At 41.1% G+C, this 20,203-nt stretch overlaps 1 protein-coding gene across 1 annotated transcript in view; it reads right to left on the reverse strand.

Annotated features, from left to right (window-relative positions):
* The window catches only part of LOC124594880 (cytochrome P450 9e2-like), an 81,556-nt gene extending 64,406 nt beyond the window's left edge, over positions 1–17,150 (reverse strand). Inside the window, exons 1-2 of the mRNA XM_047133352.1 lie at positions 16,760–17,150; positions 4,815–4,952 (exon numbers count right to left, since the gene is read on the reverse strand). Of these exons, the coding sequence (XP_046989308.1) occupies positions 4,815–4,952; positions 16,760–17,150 (529 nt within the window). The remainder of the gene's footprint in view (positions 1–4,814; positions 4,953–16,759) is intronic.
* Between the last annotated feature and the right edge of the window lie 3,053 nt (positions 17,151–20,203).

Consider the following 20,203-nt stretch of genomic DNA (forward strand, 5'->3'; position numbering starts at 1 on the left):
AATGAGGGCATTCTTTGGAGAATCAGCGAGGAAAGAAAATATGGCAAACACTCACAAGGAGGAGGGACAGGATGCTATGACATCTGTTAAGACGTCAGCGAAAACTATGGTAACAGAAAGTACTATAGAAGATAAAAATATACAAGAAGACTGATTTGAATACATCCAGCAAATAATATTTAGGACGTAGGCTGCAAGTGCCACTCTGAGATGAAAAAGTTACCACAGCAGAGGAATTCGTCGTGGGTTGCATCAAACCAGACAGAAGATTGAAGACTAAAAACAGAAACTTACGCATTATTAACAATTTCTGGGGAACAAATAAAACCTCTTCTTTGTTATACATCATACTGTACAAATGTGTGGTAGCTCCTGTAAATAATAAAATAAAAATTTTGTTTTATTTTCAACTGTTTTGGAGAGATTATACAATTGTTTATTTGCTTCAAACATATCAGTTTTATGGGCAATATTTTATCGCAGTATAATTCACTTAAGTAATATTCTTAATACTGGCTCAATTTTATTAAACCTACTTGCAGTGTTATACTGTTTGCTACTTGCAGTGTTATACTGTTTGCCAAATATGTGTAGCAAGATAGTTTGTGTGTGTGTGTGTGTGTGTGTGTGTGTGTGTGTGTGTGCGTGGGGGGGGGGGGGGGATGAAGTGTGGCGCAGCATTGGGAATTCTGCCGAGGACAGAGCATGACCTAGGCACTCTTGAGAACCATTTCGCTTTTAGATCTGTGAAAGGATGTACACATTACCATATCTTTTTTTCTTTTTCGTAAATGTGCATTAGGTATTTTTGTCTTATGACATATTATAAATCCTTGAGGATAACGTCAGTTTGGATTTGTGAAACAAGTAGCGCATCTAGTCTATAATGAATCTGACCATTTGCGTAGAAGCAGTTGAATACGAAGTCGCTGATCATCACAGAACAATGTGATAGCTTCGAATTCTGTTTCCATAAGCTCTGCACGTGACCTCCGGTGACATCTGCCTGTTCTCTACGATGAAAAAGGACAAAAACAGAAACGTTTTCAGGACACTGAAGTGATTACATGGAAGTCACTGGAGGCATTATTGTACTAAATTTGTACTTGTTTTGTAGTCAGTGCTACATGTGCCTGCGATTTGAGAATGGACGACTGTTTTATTAGCATTCGCGGCTTGAAATGAATGAAAATTTAGAGTCGATGCCCGTGGCCTTTAGTTACTCGGAATTTTTTTCTTTATGAATAATGATAATAGCATAGCCCTTCCCCCACCCCTTTCCCTCGTTTCTGTTGTGAACTACAACTCTTCTAGTATGATATAAATATAAATGAAAATTTTTTCTAACAGTCCTATATGGTATAGTATTCACCAAGAAATTTCAATTGATGGATTCTAGCAACACAGATGTAGTTGACTTTACGAATATGTGCCACTTTGAGTACGTGACTTGCAGCATGTGCAATTGTTTTATTTTTGTAAAAGTGTGCAAAAGCTGATATGTTAGTAACCGACTTTAATATGACTGCTGCATGAGAGATTTGACGTGAAATTGACGTTGTCTTTCTATCTCGACTCGTGAACATGACAGCAGCGGATGTTCACCATCAAATTTGCGACGTTCTGTACACAAGGCAATGCTTGAAGCAACGTCTCTTAAGTTCGAAGGTTCGCAGCGAAGGAAGTGGGTAATTGGCAAATGACGGAGGCACTGGCGCAAGTGGTGTGGTGGTTACAAACAACAGATGTTTCTCAGTAACTACTCAATAAACTACTAAAATAAGAAAGGCAGATCAAGAGAGATGTTCTTGAGTTAAAAAGGGGATATGAAGAGATGCAGTGTTTCTGCCCTACTGTTGAAGAAGCAATGACGGAAATAAAAGTTCCGATGTGGGATTAAAATTTGTGGTGAAATGATGCTGTTGATAAGTTTCCCTGATGACAGTGCTGTAATATATTAAAGTGAAGAAGAGTGGCAGGATACGGACTGAGTGTAAACCGAAGAAAGATGAATGTAATTGGGGGACTGGAATATGGACTGAGAGTAAACCGAGGAAAGGCAAAAGTAATGAGGAGAAGCGAAATGAGATTAGCGATAAACTTGAACATCAAAACCGGGGACCATATAGTAGACAAACTGAAGATTTTGTGCTACCTTCGTCTTTCTCTTTCATTGTGGTCTAAGCCATAGGTTTGTTCCGATTTCTGAGTATCCAGCTATCTTAATCTTGGTCTTCCTACGGATCTCTTAGCTAACAGTCTGAAATTTAAGGCTTGTTTTCGTATCTCGTATCTGGCATTCTATGCAGCGGTTGTAACCAGCTTTGTCGATTAGATTCGATCGTCTAATTTGTAGCATATACTCCAAGATTTGCTCTTACGTATTCTTTTCTTAGTGTATCTAATTTTGTGCAGCCTTGTACGTGTTTCAGACATTTCATTTCTGCCACTTAGATTCTACTTTTTAGTAGTTGTCCAAGCTTCACTTCTAAAAAGCAATATGGCGGTGGCAATTACCTTATAAAACTTGTTTTTTGTGTCGTTTCTCTCTTTATTGCTCAGTGTTCTGTTGGCTGCTCTGCACTTTATTTGATATGTCTGTAGTTTGTTCTCAGTGTCGAATTCTTTCCCGTGGCTTACGATAATTCCCACGTAACTGAAACAGTTAACTTTTTCAATGGTTTTGTTTTCTATTATGATCTTAGTCCTCAGTGGTTTTGTCCCTTTGAAAGCCATCACTTTTTGTTTTTGCAACGGATATTTTTATCTTATATTCTTTAGAAATTTGGTTAAGTCTGTAGACGGATATTTTTAGCGAAGTTTCGCTATCCTATACACTTGCAAGGTCGTCTACAAAAAGCATTGTGATTATATTAAAAATATGTCATGTACTAATTTCAAGCCCAGAGCAATTTCTTGTTTCCATGTCTCAGTCTGCTACTTTAGAAACAAAACAACGCATGACCATGCCACGTTAAAAGACATCTACCAGTTAATATGAAACATAGGCATTAATTTAAGGACAATATTTTTGTGCGTATTCCTCTGGAGCTCGGCATTTTATATAGAAGTGAATCATGGGCTGCAGGGAGGCAGTAAATGGAGAGAACCGGGGCGTTTGCTGTAGTTTTGCAGAAGGTGGTCTGTTAAGAAATGACGAGATTTGCTACAGAACTAGCGAGTAGAGGAATATGTGCAGAACACTATATCAAGAAACAAGATGACGAGACGTGTTATAACATCCATGATCAACTTCCACTGCACTAGAGGCAACCGTAAAGGGAATAAAGCTGTACGGTAAGACAGGGATTGGAAAACACTCAACGAATAATGGAGGACGTTGGGAAGAGATTGGCGCAGGAGTACAAGTTGCGGCAGGCTGCGTCACATCAGGGAGAAGACAGATGATCCGAGAAAAATAATGAACAGCAAATTCAGTTCCACACATTCTGTCAGTAGGACTGAACCAGTAATTTTCTTGACGCAAATTGCGATTACGGAAAAAATCTTGGTCGGACAATTCTTTATTAAATGTTACGCATTTCAAAAAATCATCGGGAGACGTAAACAGTGAACAATGTACAGAAATTATGAAAAATACGTAACACAAACCAGTATAACGCATAATCGTGACAAACACTGTTTGAGTAATTAATTCAATACTGAATCTAACTTGGTCTCAAGAAACTGAGCACATGAACTGTATATAGTATTAAAGTTCTCATTTCATAAATATTTCACAAAGAGCAATCTTTATGAAATGAGAAATGCGTTGCTATATACAGTCCATACGCTCAGTTTATTGAGCCTAAAACTAGATTCATGAGTAAGTACTGAAAAAATTGAGCATAGAATGTTTTTTCACGATTATGTGTTACTTATTTTTCATGATTTATGTACATTTTCCACAGCTTATGTCTGACGATGATTTTTCTAAACCCGTAACATTAAATAAAGAATTATGCGATAAAGACTTTTCCATGATTGCAGTTTGTATTAAATCTGAATGGTTGCCTACCTCTACCATGGAAGAATTCCGGGATCGAGTAATGGAAATAAATTTTTCCTAATTTCTTAAAAGTACAAGTAAAAAAGGCTCTTTTCACATTTGATTTTACAATGTCGAAATTTTTTGCTGCTAGTCAACGATTTGTAGTTTTTAAACCTTGTTCCGCTAGAATTATTCCCATTCTCAGTATCACAGGTAAATTATAATCCTGTCATGTATGTTATAACCGTATTTACTGCTAGATACTACTCATAACATTTTTTCCATATTTGCTTGTAACAATGTGGTGATCCTCACGCTTCATCCAAAACAGAGATTTAGCATACTCTATAATACTGCGATTATTAAGAAAAGCCCACCTAAAAAGATTTTAACGAAAGAATGTCTGCAGTAATTATTGTATGCAGGAGGATTTGCGGTAAGTTCCAGAACCCACAATCCTTACGGGAAGTAGAGGCGATAATCAGGCTATATTTATTTGCATAAATTAATAATCCGGTTAACACTAAATAAACCAAATAATTTTGCAAAAAGATATTAAATGAAAGTGATTAGTGATGTTAGTACAAAGGGAAAAAATGACTGGTGGGCACAGATAATCCTATACTTTTTCATGGTAACACACATTAAACATATTAGTAAGAACATATACTACTATTAACCCATGTGAAGTGTGTTTCATATTATCATCTTAATTAGTACATTTCGTAAGTCCAATTTCCATCTCAAAGCTGCACCTGGTTAAAAGCGGGGACATCCGTTCGCATGTCCAAACAGATTTTGTTTATTAGCCTCACATACTCACTCTCATGCTCCGCTGTTTTCTTCGTCAAATACTCGACCATCTGGTGTCCAATCTCGGTCATCAGTAAGAACATGTTCTTCATCTTCATCGAAGAGAAAGCTGGGCTCAGGGTGCACCGCATGTCGTGCCACTCTCTACCTAAGGTGGAAAAGTGACGTGAAGATTATGCAGTGCATTTGTTCCCTACAAAATGGGCAGAATTGTAACTGGAACAAAAGAATGCATATTCTACGCTGCTCTTAGCTTTTAGCATCTGATTAAGGCCATGATGCTCTTTCCTTAAGATACAAAAACATTTTGTGATTGCGTTTAGGCAGTACCTAAACTACTTAGAGTAAGTTGTGATATCTGATTAGCATGTATCACGGAGTGTAATTAAAAGAAGATACGAGACGTGCCTTATTAACTTTAATTACGCTGAACAAAATTTATGATGTAGTATAGTAATAGACTTAGAGAAAGCTTTTCACAATGTTGACTGGAGTACTCTCTTTAAAATTCTGAAGATGGCAGGTGCTAAATATAGGGAACGAAAGGCTATTTACAATTTGTACAGAAACCAGATGGCAGTTATAAGAGTCGAGGGGATGGCAGGGAAGCAATCGTTGGGAAGGGAGTGAGACAGGGTTGTAGCCTATCCCCGATGTTATTCAATCTGTATATTGAGCAAGCAGTAAAGGAAACAAAAGAAAAATTCGGAGTAGGAATTAAAATCCATGGAAAAGAAATAAAAACTGTGAGCTTCGCCGATGACATTGTAATTCTGTCAGAGACAGCAAAGAACCTGGAAGAGCGCTTCAACGGAACGGACAGTGTCTTGAAAGGAGGATATGAGATGAACATCAACAAAAGCAAAACGAGGACAACGGAATGTAGTCGAATTAAATCAGGTGATGCTGAGGAAATTAGATTAGGTAATGAGACACTTAAAGTAGTAAAAGAGTTTTGCTATTTGGGGAGCAAAATAGAGAAATTTGTTAACATCGAGTATTGATTTAAATGTCAGGAAGTCGTTTCTGAAAGTATTTGTGTGGAGTGTAGCCATGTATGGAAGTGAAACAAGGATAAATAGTTTAGACAAGAAGAAAATAGAAGCTTTCGAAATGTGGTGCTACAGAAGAATGCTGAAGGTTAGGTAGGTACACCACATAACTAATGAGGAGATATTGAATAGAATTCGAGAGAAGAGAAATTTGTGGCACAACTTGACTAGAAGAAGGGATCGCTTGGTAGGACATGTTCTGAGGCATCAAGGGATCACCAATTTAGTATTGGAGGGCAGCGTGGAGGGTAAAAATCGTGGAGTGAGACCAAGAGATGAATACACTAAGCATATGCAGAAAGATGTAGGCTGCAGTAGGTACTGGGAGATGAAGAAGCTTGCACAGGATAGATTAGCACGCAGAGCTGCATCAAACCAGTCTCTGGACTGAAGACAACAACAACAACATGGTAATAATTTCAGAAACAAAGCCATTGCTCAGTGATAAGACCATAATTTGACGTAAATAGCTTATAATAGTTTTGCTACTGTTGGAATCTCCTGTCGACGATTTTTTCCGTGTTTGCGAGTTAAATGTGAGTTTTTAAAATTCAGGTTCTGAAAATCATGCTTTTTATGTTTACACCAACATTATTCGACACTCATGTATCACCTTCCGTATATGTCGATTTATTTCTGTTAAAAAATTAAACCAATTTAGTGGTGGTTTTTCTATTTAGAACCTAAAAACTGTAGCATTTGCATTTATTTTTTTTCGATTGCTCACCTGAAAATTACGTTAATTGTGGAATTTGATTTGTAGATGTCGGCTAGATTTTATGCCTTTTTATCGTTTCATATAGAGTCATCTGCAAAGTAGTCGGAAGAGTATGCTTAAGAAGTTGTTTATCATGAAAATACCTTTTCAAGAGTAATAGTTGTGTGTGTCTTCTACTAACGTTTTAGTTCAGTTGTCTTTCTATTGTGGGTATATACTGTTTTCCTCATCTGTTACATAAAAAACGAGATCGGAGAAAACACTTACGTCGCTACTCAAAAAAATGGTTCAAATGGCTCTGAGCACTATGGGACTCAACTGCGGAGGTCATTAGTCCCCTAGAACTTAGAACTAGTTAAACCTAACTAACCTAAGGACATCACAAACATCCATGCCCGAGGCAGGATTCGAACCTGCGACCATAGCGGTCTTGCGGTTCCAGACTGCAGCGCCTTTAACCGCACGGCCACTTCGGCCGGCTTACGTCGCTACTCGCATCGAGAGACGCTTATTACTGTCGCCGCTCATTTGTTCGGTTTGTTTTTGTTCAAATTTGGCGCCAGTTTCGACTGTTTGACGCATATTGTTGTGATGGCTGCTAAAGGAAAAATCATCTGACGTCTGTGCATGTGTGTGTAATCCGAGAGAGAGAGAGAGAGAGAGAGAGAGAGAGAGAGAGAGAGAGAGCGAGGGTTGGGGAGAGACTGAGAAGCGCCAGAAGTTTTCCATCAATCGAGAATGGTTGATACACTCTTATTTCATTCGAGGAAGTGTGTTTAATTCATTAAGTGTTGCAAATTGTTTTATTGCACAGTGTCACGCCTGTTTTTAAAACATTATTTACGGGAATTAATACTTTTTATGTGCTGTTTTTCGTCTATTGCAAGTTTTCCTTAGAGTCTATTGCTTTCTTCGAGTATGTTGAGATCAGTGGTGGATTTCCTATATGAAGCAGTCTGCAACAGTGGAATGTGTACCGTCACTTTTTGAGGCTCTGAGGTATTCGGAATTCTTAGTATTAAAATTCATGTATGTTTGTCCTATGTAGACAGACTGGCAGGAACTACAACTTAACTGACAGAATCCATGTTTGATAAATTTAAATGTGGAGGCTTCGTTACTTTTTAGATTTTTCTGTAACGTACTTGTTTGGGAGGAATGGTATTTGTAGTCCTTATTTTTGCAGAATGTTCCACAATTTGTGGAAATTTTTGTTGTTGTTGTGGTGTTCCTTGCAACGTGTTCCTGTTTCCTTTTGTTCCAACACTTGACAAATACAGGTTCGTCACTGGGTCCTAACCCGCGATGATCAAAGTTGATTCAAGGTGAGAGTGGCTTTTATTACACTAGTTACACCCTATTTACAACACAGTGTTGATTTACTTTTAGCAAGCACAGGTTAAATACTAAACCTATAACGTACAGTAAAACGGCTAAACGACGAGTTGATAACTAATATACAACATCTCAAGAATGTTGTGCATCGCCATACTGAAACCTATCCGCCAATTCACGCTCACGACATCCCAACCTCAGAACAGGTAGCAACCTGGTGAACGGTAACTTCAGTCACCACGAAACTTTGGGGAAAGAATGGTGCAGTAATACTCCACAGAGCTCTACACCTTTCTCCAAGGCAGCAACAAACATGTGAACTTGACCTACTCCAGAGGACATGGTATACACTCAGCAGGATCCCCAGACTAACCGTGGGAGATACAGATGGGGGAACTGTATGACTGCATTATAGCTTCCCAAGACAGACTGTCGGACACACTGAGCAGAGTGCTTTGAAAATTCGTGTCTCGGAAACCCCTCGGACTTCTTTGACACTTTAGTCGATGTAATAAATTATATAAATGATACGTTCATATACTTGTAAAATATATGCATATGTTATTTGTATTTCTGAAGTGATGTGTAGTTGGCACACAATTAATAATAACAATATGCGTGCCCTGCGATTCCTCCTTTCCACCATTCCTTTAAATATAGCTTCCAACAACTGTCCAGGTAAATGTGTCCCAGCATTCTGTCTCTTCAGTTCATTATGTTCTTTACTGGCCTTCTTTATCGTTCACCCACTGCACGACTTCATTTTCCATTAGTTGATGAATACAGCTGATATTACACATCGACAGTTTCGCAACCCAACAGTGCATGTTCGAACACAGTTCTTGGCGAATCTTTTCTTGGTTTCAGGTTTTATATTTTTGGATTTTACCAGCTGTTTTCTTTTATAGCAATGTGTTTTACCTTGTACAAAACGGCAGTTACATCTTTCTTGCATCTTTATCTGTTCCAGTAACAAGGCAGCAAAATTCGTCCACTTCGTACAATGTGTCTTGTGTAAGTTTAGCATTTAGTGATCCGGAATGTTCACCTTTTGTGCACATCATTACCTTAGAATTATTTGCGTTTGCATGCATAAAATAGATGTTAGCTTAGACAAGTCCAATTTCATTAAGGATCTGACTTCATTGTTTTCCACTTTCGGCGACTAATGCTAGGTCATCGGTAAACCATACAGTGCCAATTTTCAGTCTACATCTACATCTACATCCATATTCCGCAAGCCACCTGACGGTGTGTGACGGAGGGTACTTTGAGTACCTCTATCGGTTCTCTCTTCTATTCAAGTCTCGTATTGTTCGTGGAAAGAAAGATTGTCGGTATGCCTCTGTGTGGGCTCTAATCTCTCTGATTTTATCATCATGGTCTCTTCGCCAGATATACGTGGGAGGGAGCAATATACCGCTTGACTCGTCGGTGAAGGTATGTTCTCGAAACTTCAACAAAAGCCCGTACCGAGCTCCTCAGCGTCTCTCCTGCAAAGTCTTCCACTGGAGTTTATCTATCGTCTCCGTAACGCTTTCGCGATTACTAAATGATCCTGTAACGAAGAGCGCTGCTCTCCGTTGGATCTCTTCTATCAACCTCATCTGGTACGGATCCCACACTGCTGAGCAATATTGGAGCAATGGGCGAACATGTGTACTGTAACCTACTTCCTTTGTTTTCGGATTGCATTTCCTTCCAATGAATCTCAGTCTGCCATCTGCTTTACCGACGATCAACTTTATATGATCATTCCATTTTAATTCGCTCCTAATGCCTACTCCCAGATAATTTATGGAATTAACTGCTTCCAGTTACTGACCTGCTATATTGTAGCTAAATGATAAAGGATCTTTCTTTCTATGTGTTCGCAGCACATTACACTTGTCTACGTTGAGATTCAATTGCCATTCCCTGCACCATGCGTCAATTCTTTGCAGATCCTCCTGCATTTCAGTACAATTTTCCATTGTTACAACCTCTCGATACACTACAGCACCATCCGCAAAAAGTTTCGGTGAACTTCCGATGTTATCCACAAGGTCATTTAAGTATATTGTGAATAGCACGGTCCTGCGGCACACCTGAAATCACTCTTACTTCGGAAGACTTCCTCCATTGAGAATGACATGCTGCGTTCTGTTATCTAGGAACTCTTCAATGCAATCACTCAATGGGTCTGATAGTCCATATGCTCTTACTTTGTTCATTAAACGACTGTGGGGAACTGTTTCGAACGCCTTGCGGAAGTCAAGAAACACGGAATCTACCTGTGAACCCGTGTCTATGGCCCTCTGAGTCTCGTGGACGAATAGCGCGAGCTGGGTTTCACACGACCGTCTTTTTCGAAACCCATGCTCATTCCCACAGAGTAGATTTCTAGTCTCCAGAAAAGTCATTATACTCGAACATAATACGTGTTCCAAAATTCTACAGCTGATCGACGTTAGATATATAGGTCTATAGTTCTGCACATCTGTTCGACGTCCCTTCTCGAAAACGGGGATGACCTGTGCCCTTTTCCAATCCTTTGGAACGCTACGCTCTTCTAGAGACCTACGGTACACCGCTGCAAGAAGGGGGGCAAGTTACTTCTCGTACTCTGTGTAAAATCGAAATGGTATCCCATCAGGTCCAGCGGCCTTTCATCTTTTGAGCTATTTTAGTTGTTTCTGCATCCCTCTGTCGTCTATTTCGATATCTACCATTTTGACATCTGTGCGACATTCTAGCGAGGGAACTACAGTGCAGTCTTCCTCTGTGAAACAGCTTTGGAAAAAGACCTTTACTATTTCGGCCTTTAATCTGTCATCCTCTGTTTCAGTACCATTTTGGTCACAGAGTGTCTGGACATTTTGTTTTGATCCACCTACCGCTTTGACACAAGACCAAAATTTCTTAGGATTTTCTGCCAAATCAGTACATAGAACTTTGATTTCGAATTCATTGAACACCTCTTGCATAACCCTCCTCACACTAAATTTCGCTTCGCTTAATTTTTGTTTATCTGCAAGGCTTTGGCTATGATTATGTTTGCTGTAAAGTTCCCTTTGCTTCCGCAGCAGTTTTCTATCTCGGTTGTTGTACCACGGTGGCTCTTTTCCATCTCTTACGATCTTGCTTGGCACATATTCATCTAATGCATACTGTACGATGGAATTGAACTTTGTCCACTGATCCTCAACACTATCTGTACTTGAGACAACACGTTTGTGTTGAGTCGTCAAGTACTGTGAAATCTGCTTTTTGTCACTTTTGCTAAACAGAAAAATCTTCCTACTTTTTTTAATAGTTCTATTTACGGCTGAAATCATCGATGCCGTAACCGCTTTATGATCGCTGATTCCCTGTTTCAGATAGTTCGGGTCTGTGTCACCAGAAGATCTAATATGTTATCGCCAAGAGTCGGTTCTCTGTTTAACTGCTCAAGGTAGTTTACAGATAAAGCACTTGTCAGATAATGCTACTGCAAGTAGCTCCTATTTTGAGATCTTAACTTCGCTCACTGCCTCTTCAATATTCAAGTTAAACTCGTGGGTGACAACGTACAGCCTCGCTTTCCGCGATTGCTGATTTTGCCCTCTTGTATCACTCCGTTGGTACTGCCTACTCAAGTCTACTTCGCATGGTTTGCCTTACATTTTACTCCCTGCAACTGATGCTAGACAACCTTAGAATGGAAAAATTACCCCATTTCACATTATTAAAAACCTTCTCTAAATCTGTGAATGCGATGTATGTTTCCTAATCTTTCCCAGACCTGTATTCTATATTAACCGCAGTACTAGCGTTGCTTCTCGAGTGGCTCCGGTTCTTCAAAATCCACGTGCTCCTCCCTAATCTGTTGGTACTTTCAGTTTTGCCATTCATTCTTCGATACTCTCGTACTTGTGATGCATGTCGCACTAGACTGGTTGTATCTTTCCCAGACCTGTATTCTATATTAACCGCAGTACTAGCGTTGCTTCGCGAGTGGCTCCGGTTCTTCTAAACCCACGTGCTTCTCCCTAATCTGTTGGTACTTTCAGTTTTGCCTTTCATTCTTCGATACTCTCGTACTTTTGATGCATGTCGCACTAGACTGGTTGTATCTTTCCCAGACCTGTATTCTATATTAACCGCAGTACTAGCGTTGCTTCGCGAGTGGCTCCGGTCCTTCTAAACCCACGTGCTTCTCCCTAATCTGTTGGTACTTTCAGTTTTGCCTTTCATTCTTCGATACTCTCGTACTTTTGATGCATCTCGCACTAGACTGGTTGTATGGTAATTACCTCATCTATGGGCTCTTCTTTTCCTCGGAAGTGCTATAATGCGATAACTTTCAATCGCGAGCCTGAATCGTTTTAGCTTTCCATCCCCCTCATTTTACTGGTGCCCAAACTGAGTTCCGCTGGTATTTCATCAAAGCACGTAAATTTTTTGCATCCGAAATTGTGCAAAACTTTTCTGAAGTTTAGAAATGAGAATTGTATCCTTAACATCTTCTTACACCGTGTCCTCGTTTTCAGTGATCTTAATTTTTCCTAAGCAGTTCTAAAATTTCTTCAAGTATGTTTTCCATTTCCTATAATTTTTTCTGGTACGACGAAAATTGATCCCTTTAGTTTCGTGATTTGCAGTAACATTTACATTTTTCGTCGCGACGTATATTACTGCTATTTAAGAGCTTGCCTTAGCATTCATACTGTATCTCTCCTGCCACCTCAGTTTCGTCTTTCATCAAAATAGGAGAAGACATGTGAAGATGATATGAATAATTTAACCATTCTGTTCCTGTCGCTAGGGATGACTGGTTAGGAATGACACTGGAAGAAAGATAGTTGCCATCGTAAACGTTTAAGATATACCATGTTAACTTTAAACGAAAAATGTAAAGTAGCAAATAAAAAGAAGCAAATAAAAAGATATGTTAAGTAAATTCTTTTTGACATGTTTCCATTTTTTCATTGCATATTTAATACTGCAGTACAGTTTTTAATAGATATGGAAAGGCAGTACGGCAACATAGGCCCAGCGCTAAACTAAAGAACTCGTGCTAAACTAAAGAAATCGTAAGAAAAGGTAAATATCAGTTACTTTAATAAGACGTTAATAAGATCCATTTTCATCCAAGAAAGATAATATAACTTTCATTATCAAATTACGTTCTTGGACTCTCATAAGTGTGCTAATCTTTCTGAGCAGCCTGAAACATTCTTCAAATAAATCAGAAAAAACACTTGCAATAAAAGAAATAAATAAAATAACAAATAAATAAACACCGTCTGGATCACTTCTTTTATTACCGACTACCATTTTCAATCTGCGCTGCAATTCAGCTTCAGATCTTGTTGGAATAGGAAAAACAGACAGTAAGAATAAAAATTACGAAAGACTGACATTACAAACATTATATAAGGGGCGTTCAAAAAGAAACGAGCCGGAGTCTGGAACGCGCAAACCAGAGGAGGGTAGTGTCGTGCGTGGAGCGCGTGACGAGGTGGTGTGGCGCCGGCCAGAGCGTGCAAGCTCACTGCCCGGATGCCAGACGCCTTGCAGACGGAGACGTGGAGGCGTCGGAAGAAGAGCAAAGAGGTGTTGGTCGTTTCCTGACAGCGGAAGGAGCCGGAGGAACGGACAGTCACCGGCGGAAGTCACAAGTGTACGGCGAGCACTGCACGACCCTTGCAAGGGTCGAGGCGCGGCCCAAGCGCTTCAGGGAGGCACGGGCGCCGTCAGCCGATGACGCACGGTTTGTGGAGCACCACGCTGCACCACCGGCGACGTCGTCCAGCTGGTGGATCCACTCACTACCCAGGACCGCCGAGTGACGGTGGAAGCCAGAGTCCCCTCAAAAAGGCTCTCCAGGGGCGAACGACTCACCTCGGACGACGACGTCCAGCTGTACGTGCCGACCTGCCTAACATCGCAGCCCCGGGAATTTTATGAGACAGCCATTCACCGCCTTGTGTCACAGTGGGACAAGCGTCTCAACAGCCAGGGTCAGTACTTCCAACACACAGGTACTGGTTTCTGTAAATATGCCTCCGGCTCGTGTCTTTTTGAACGCCCCTTATAACGAGAGGCTGCACAGTTACCAAAAACGTATTACGAAAAACCACACATACCCGCCGCAAATTGCAGTCTGGCAACTAACATAAAACAGGAAGATTGTGGGTGAAGTAAATTTTGTTTGTTTTATTACATGACAAATGTATATAACGTAGCCCAGCGAATTTTGTATAGCCACGTGACGCATGCGTATGTCATAGGATAGTGTATTGAAACAGAGTCAAAGAGATTCCTCCACCATAAAAAAAAACTAAAATACAGTAAGTAATGAAATCCAGGACTAAAACAGATGATAATGAAATCGATTTCCGTATTATGATGCATCATACAATATATATATATATATATATATATATATATATATATATATATATATACAGTAATATATGACACATCATACATACAGAAATCTATTTCATGATCATGTGGCCGGCCGAAGTGGCCGAGCGGTTCTAGGCGCTACAGTCTAGAACCGCGCGACCGCTACGGTCGCAGGTTCGAATCCTGCCTCGGGCATGGATGTGTGTGATGTCCTTAGGTTAGTTAGGTTTAAGTAGTTCTAAGTTCTAGGGGACTGACGACCTCAGAAGTTAAGTCCCATAGTGCTCAGAGCCATTTGAACCATAATCATCTGACTACAAAAAATTTGACATATGCACGTGACTACAATAATTTTTCCCCGACCCAGAACCTGTCTACGAGTATAAAGACAAGGCTTCCGATCCAGATTCTAAACCAGTCAGGTTCCTTTCAGACTATGCTGATACAATAGCTCCAGACTCAGCAATCAGATACAACCGCTCGCTCGTAGGAAGATCCGTACCCAAAGACTGAAAAGTTGCACAAGTCACACTAGTACCCAAGAAAGGAAGTAGGAGTAATCCGCTGAGTTACAGACCCGTCGATTTGCGCAGGGATTTGGAACATATACTGTGCTTGAACATTATGTTCTAGCAGACGGCATTTCCCGATGTAAGCGAGAAATCAGCCGAAAAGTCACCGTAAATACAAATCAACCTATTCCTAACGAACTGTTTTTCGATCTAAAAAGCAAATCAAAATGTAACTAACTTAATTACAGACCAATGATGATGCTTTACCTCAATAAAGCGAAACGTATCTGGTGAGAAAAACACTCATTTTTGTAGTTGCAACGACGGATCAAAAATACCATCACAAATTAGGAATCACCTCGAAGAAACGATTTATTGACAAACAGCCAACAAGCATTCAGAAACCATTGTTCTCCTGAAACACAACTAGCTCTTTATTGTCGTGAGGTAGTGATTGCTATCGACAGTGGACGTCAAATTGATTCCATATTTTTAGATGTCCAGAAGATTTTTGACACCATTCCTCACAAGCGGTTTCTAATTAAATTGCCTGTCTATGGAGTATCGTCTCAGTTTTGTGACTGGATTCGTGATTTCGTCAGAAAGGTCACAGTTTGTGATAACTGACAGGAAGTTATCAAGTAAAACGGAAGTAATATCTGACGTTCCCCAAGGAAGTCTTGTAGGCTCCCTGTTGTTCCAGATCCACATAAACGATGTATGAGACAATCTGAACAGTCGTCTTATACTTTTTGCAGATCCTGTAATTTACCGTCATGAAAAGTCATCAGATGATGAGAACGAATTGCAAATTAATTTAGATAAAACATGTGTACGGTGTAAAAAGCGGTACTTGACACTAGATGATGAAAAGTGTGAAGTTATCCACACGGGCACTAAAACCAATCCGCTAAATTTCAGTTACACGATTAATCACTGAAATCTAAAGGCTGTAAACACAACTGAATACATAGGGATTTCAGATACGAACAACTTAATTGGAACGGTCACATAGATAAAGTTGTGGGGAAAGCACAGCAAAGATTGCGATTTATTCGCAGAACAGTTCGAAAATGTAACTAGTGCACTAAAGAGACTACTTACATTAAACTTTTCCGCCTTCTTCTGGAATATTCCTGTGCGGAGAGGGATTTGGATCAGGTAGGATCGATGGAGAACGTCGAAAAAGTTCAAAGAAGGGCAGCTTGGTTTGTGTTATCACGAAACAGGGCAGAGAGTGCCACGCTTATGACACAATTTTTTTTTTTTTTTGGGTCGCAATTATTAAACAAAGGCGTTTTTCTCTGCGGCGGGATCTTCTCATGAAATTTCAATCATCAACTTTCTCCTCAGAATGTGATGATGTTTTGTCAACGCCCATCTACGTAGGGGGAAATCACCGTCATAATAAAATAAATCAAATCTCGCACGGAAAGATTGAGGTGCTAGTTTTTCCGCGTGCTGTTCGAGAGTGGAGCTGTGGAGAAGTGGCTTAAAAGTGGTTCAGTGAACCCTGCGCCAGGCAGGCACTCCATTGTGGATTGTAGAGGAATCACGTAGATGTAGATTTTACGTTAGTTGACAAACTGTAGTTTGCGGCGCCTGGTACGAGTGGGTTCTTATAATGTTTCGTTGCTAATGGTGCAGCCTGTGATGATTGTGTCACTAACGTCACATTTTTGTAACCATTTGGAGTTGCTTCTTTTACCTGTTCTAATTAAAACTGAATATGGCGTGCAGCGCAGACTGAAACTGGTAGTCGGTAGTAAAAGAAGTGGTCCAGATGGTGTTTGTTTATTATAACAACAGAGATAACGGTTTCCTACGACACAGTGTCGTTTATAAAAATACAATAACATTGACGCAAGCAGCTAATCACGAAGAGATATCACGAAGTAAAACATTCGTAATATGTAGTTCATTGTACACGGAATACCCTTTTGTACCAATGAGTTCCTCTTACCTTTCAACGAAAACAGCATCCGCCGCAACGTTGGATTATGTTTACTGTTGCCGAAAAGCACAAAGTGGTCTGTGAAGTGGTCAAAATCTTTAACAGTGACCGTCCGTATGATTTCAGGGTCTCTTATCATTACGAGTGGCACAGAAAACAGGAAGAATCCTCCGTAGGCGTGAGGGTCGAGCTTGTGGTACAGCTGGATGACGATGTCGTGCATGGCCAACTTGCGGAACGCCAGTGGCAGCATGTTCCCCACGAAAGGCAGCGGCCGCAGGGACGGAGCCCCCTGGCGCGCAAAGTGTCTGCTCCAGCGGCGCCACCACACCACCACCACCACCACCAGCAGCAGCAGCAGCGGCAGCGGCAGCGGCAGCGTCCACCAGTCAGGCGACATCATCTGCAGACAGGAGACACGCGTGGAGCGATCTGTGAGAATAATCTGGCAATGTGGAGGTGCTATTCATATGATCAAAGAATGATTCACTAGAGACAAGATCAGAATCAGTGAAGATCATCATTATCAGTAACTGGACATCAGTTGCTGGATAAAGGCCTCCAGCAGATTTTCTCATATATTTTCACCTACAAGTGAATATGATACTACGACATATTCTTTAATCATTAGGCTGGTCGAGGGATAACGTCTTTGATTACGAATCGAAAGGACACTGGTCTTAGGTTCGAGACCCGCCCGGGTAGCCGCGCGTGTTAACCTGACCGCTTCTGGCAAGGACAGGCATGCTAACGCCGGATCGAATCTGCTTGATGCCCCTTGTACAAGCTAGTTTCAAAACCTGGACAACATTACACGAATGTCGTTCAATAAGTAATGCCCCACATTTTGTTAAAAGCCATTTATATACATAGACAAAGTCCTTGTTGGTGGTTCACATCTGATGTTTGTTCCGTGCACCAGTGAAGTTTCGAACCGTTCTGGCAGATGGCAGAACCGTAGTACAGCGTCAAAATGGCGTCTAATACGACTCACGTTACAAGCAGCCTGCTGTTATTGAATTCATGTGTCCTGAAAGAAAAACTGTGGTGAATATCCATAAACGTTTGTGTACAGTATATGGCGATGTTGCATTTGATAGGAGTACAGTTGGGGGATGGGTAAAGAAAGTTATAGACCCAGGAACTTCTTGATTATCAGCCGCGCGCGGAGTCGTGTCACAGCCACTGCTCTAGACATGCTGAATCGTGCGGATGCCATTATTCGTCCCGACCGGTGCATCACTGCTCGACAATTGACTCTACATTTGTCAGGCAGCATTGCAAGTGCGTCTGCAATGATCGAGACTCTCCGATATTCGAAGAGGTGCTCGTGATGGGTCCCACGAATGCTCACAGCGGACCACGAGATTCAAAGAGAGGCCAGTTCATCTGAATTGTTGGAGCTTAAAGATTCTCTACCGGGACCACACTTTGAAGATGAACAAGTGTCAGTCATGCAGCGAAAACATGGCGACGGCTACAGGACAGGACAAGAGCTTTTACCAGCACGGAATATGTGCTCTTCCACAACATTGGCGAATGGTCATAGAACGTGATGGGGACTACGTAGAAAAATAGGACATGGACAAGACATGTTGACGTATATTGTCACTAATTCTCTTAACGATAGATATGATCTGAAAAAAAAATGTGGGGCATTACTTAATGAACGACCATCGTAGAAATAGAAAAAAGGTGCGCGTTTCGATTTAAATCCCGCTAAACCTCGTGTAAAATGCACCGATGCATACCTTCCAATGCTGCGCTAGCATTCCAGTCACAAACTTAAATGGTACGTGCCGGTAAACAGTGAACCGGACAACGACGCATTTTTCAGCTACTGTTTGTGTGGTCTCTTTGGCATATGACGGTGATCTCGTCCCGATTCCACGATAAAATAAGATGGGCAGCACTGCAGGAGGTGCGTTTACGATACTTCAGCCGGTCTAATGACATACGGGGGTCACCATTATTGACCTGTATGAAATAAAATCGTCACGGCTTCTGAACGGTTTGCGTTAGGACGTTCAAACTGCACCGTTGGTTGCGAGGCATGATGCGAATTAGTGTGCGAAGCCCACTTTCATCTGGATTGATTCATCAATAAGCAAAATTGGCCCATTTTGGGGGACTGAGAATCCGCATTTTGTGATCGAGAAGTATCTTCACCCGCAATGGGTGACTGTGTTGTGTGCCACGGAATAATCGGTGCGATATTCCTCGATGGCGTGGTGACTACCGAAAGGTGCGTGAACGTTTTGGAAGATGATTTCATCCCCATTATAAAAAGCGATCATGAGTTCGGCAAGCCGTGGCTCGTGCAAGACGGAGCTCGACCCCATCGAAGCGGGGGAGTGTTCGATGTCCTGGAGGATCACTTTAGAGGCCGCGTTCTGGCTCTGGGGTACCCAGAGGCCACTGGCACGGACCTCGCTTGTCCGCCGCATTCTCCAGATCCGAATACATGTGATTCTTTGTTGTGGGGCTACTGTATTGAAGACAAGGTGAAGCAATAACCTCAAAACCACTGCTGAGCTGAAGACAGCCATTCAGCAGGTCATCGACAGCATCCACGTTCCGACACTTCAGCGGCTCATGCGTATCTCGCTATTCGCTTGCGCCAAATCTCCAATGATGGCAGGCATATCGAAGATGTCATAACCTAACTCTGAATATCTGTGGTGACGTTTACATGTTGAATAAAGTGTGTGTATGCCGTAGTTTGTAATTAATTTACCTTTTTCTGATATAGTTCAATAATTGTCGCCATGTATATCGACTTAAAACTGAACTGCTGCGGATATTGTCCGAAATCGTTGGCTAAAAAATTTCCTGTGCGTGGCTTCGCATTTCTAAATCGCTCTCTTACTACCTTAATAGGATAGCTGACGAGTTCAAACGTATTTGCTAGCGCGTATTTTTGCGTTTATAGTGGTCGATCATTTAGCTACAGCGCAGCAGTACCACACGGTAGACGATTATTGCAGAACAATTCACAGTATTCTGCAGTACTGCCTGACGCCGGCGTCTGTTCACATGGTTTTGATGCACAGAGATGCCATAATCGAAGCTGATCCGTTGCCGATTAGTCGTCTGTCTGAAGATACACAAGAAGCCCGGAATAAAGGTATCTGGCGACGCCGAGATTTAGGAGCAAATATTCCGGGGACAAAACGATGTATGATATACTCCATCGGCTTCTGCCATGTTCGGACTCACTCATCTCGAGTTCAAGGAAATGACAGAGAAGATAAACATAGGCAACCTGAAGTGAATGATCTGCCTTTCGAACCATCTCGCAGCGGAAAACCGGACAGCGACTCTCCTGATAGCGCTGTTGACGCAAACGACGAATTTTATTACGATTTTGACTGAAAAATGTAAAATGCCGAATAAAATGTTTCAAAGTGGCAATTTTGACCTCTACATCGCTATCAGTGACCTTAAAATTCG

This window comes from Schistocerca americana, chromosome 2 (genome assembly GCF_021461395.2).
Source record: "Schistocerca americana isolate TAMUIC-IGC-003095 chromosome 2, iqSchAmer2.1, whole genome shotgun sequence".
Classification (NCBI taxonomy): Eukaryota; Metazoa; Arthropoda; class Insecta; order Orthoptera; family Acrididae; genus Schistocerca; species Schistocerca americana.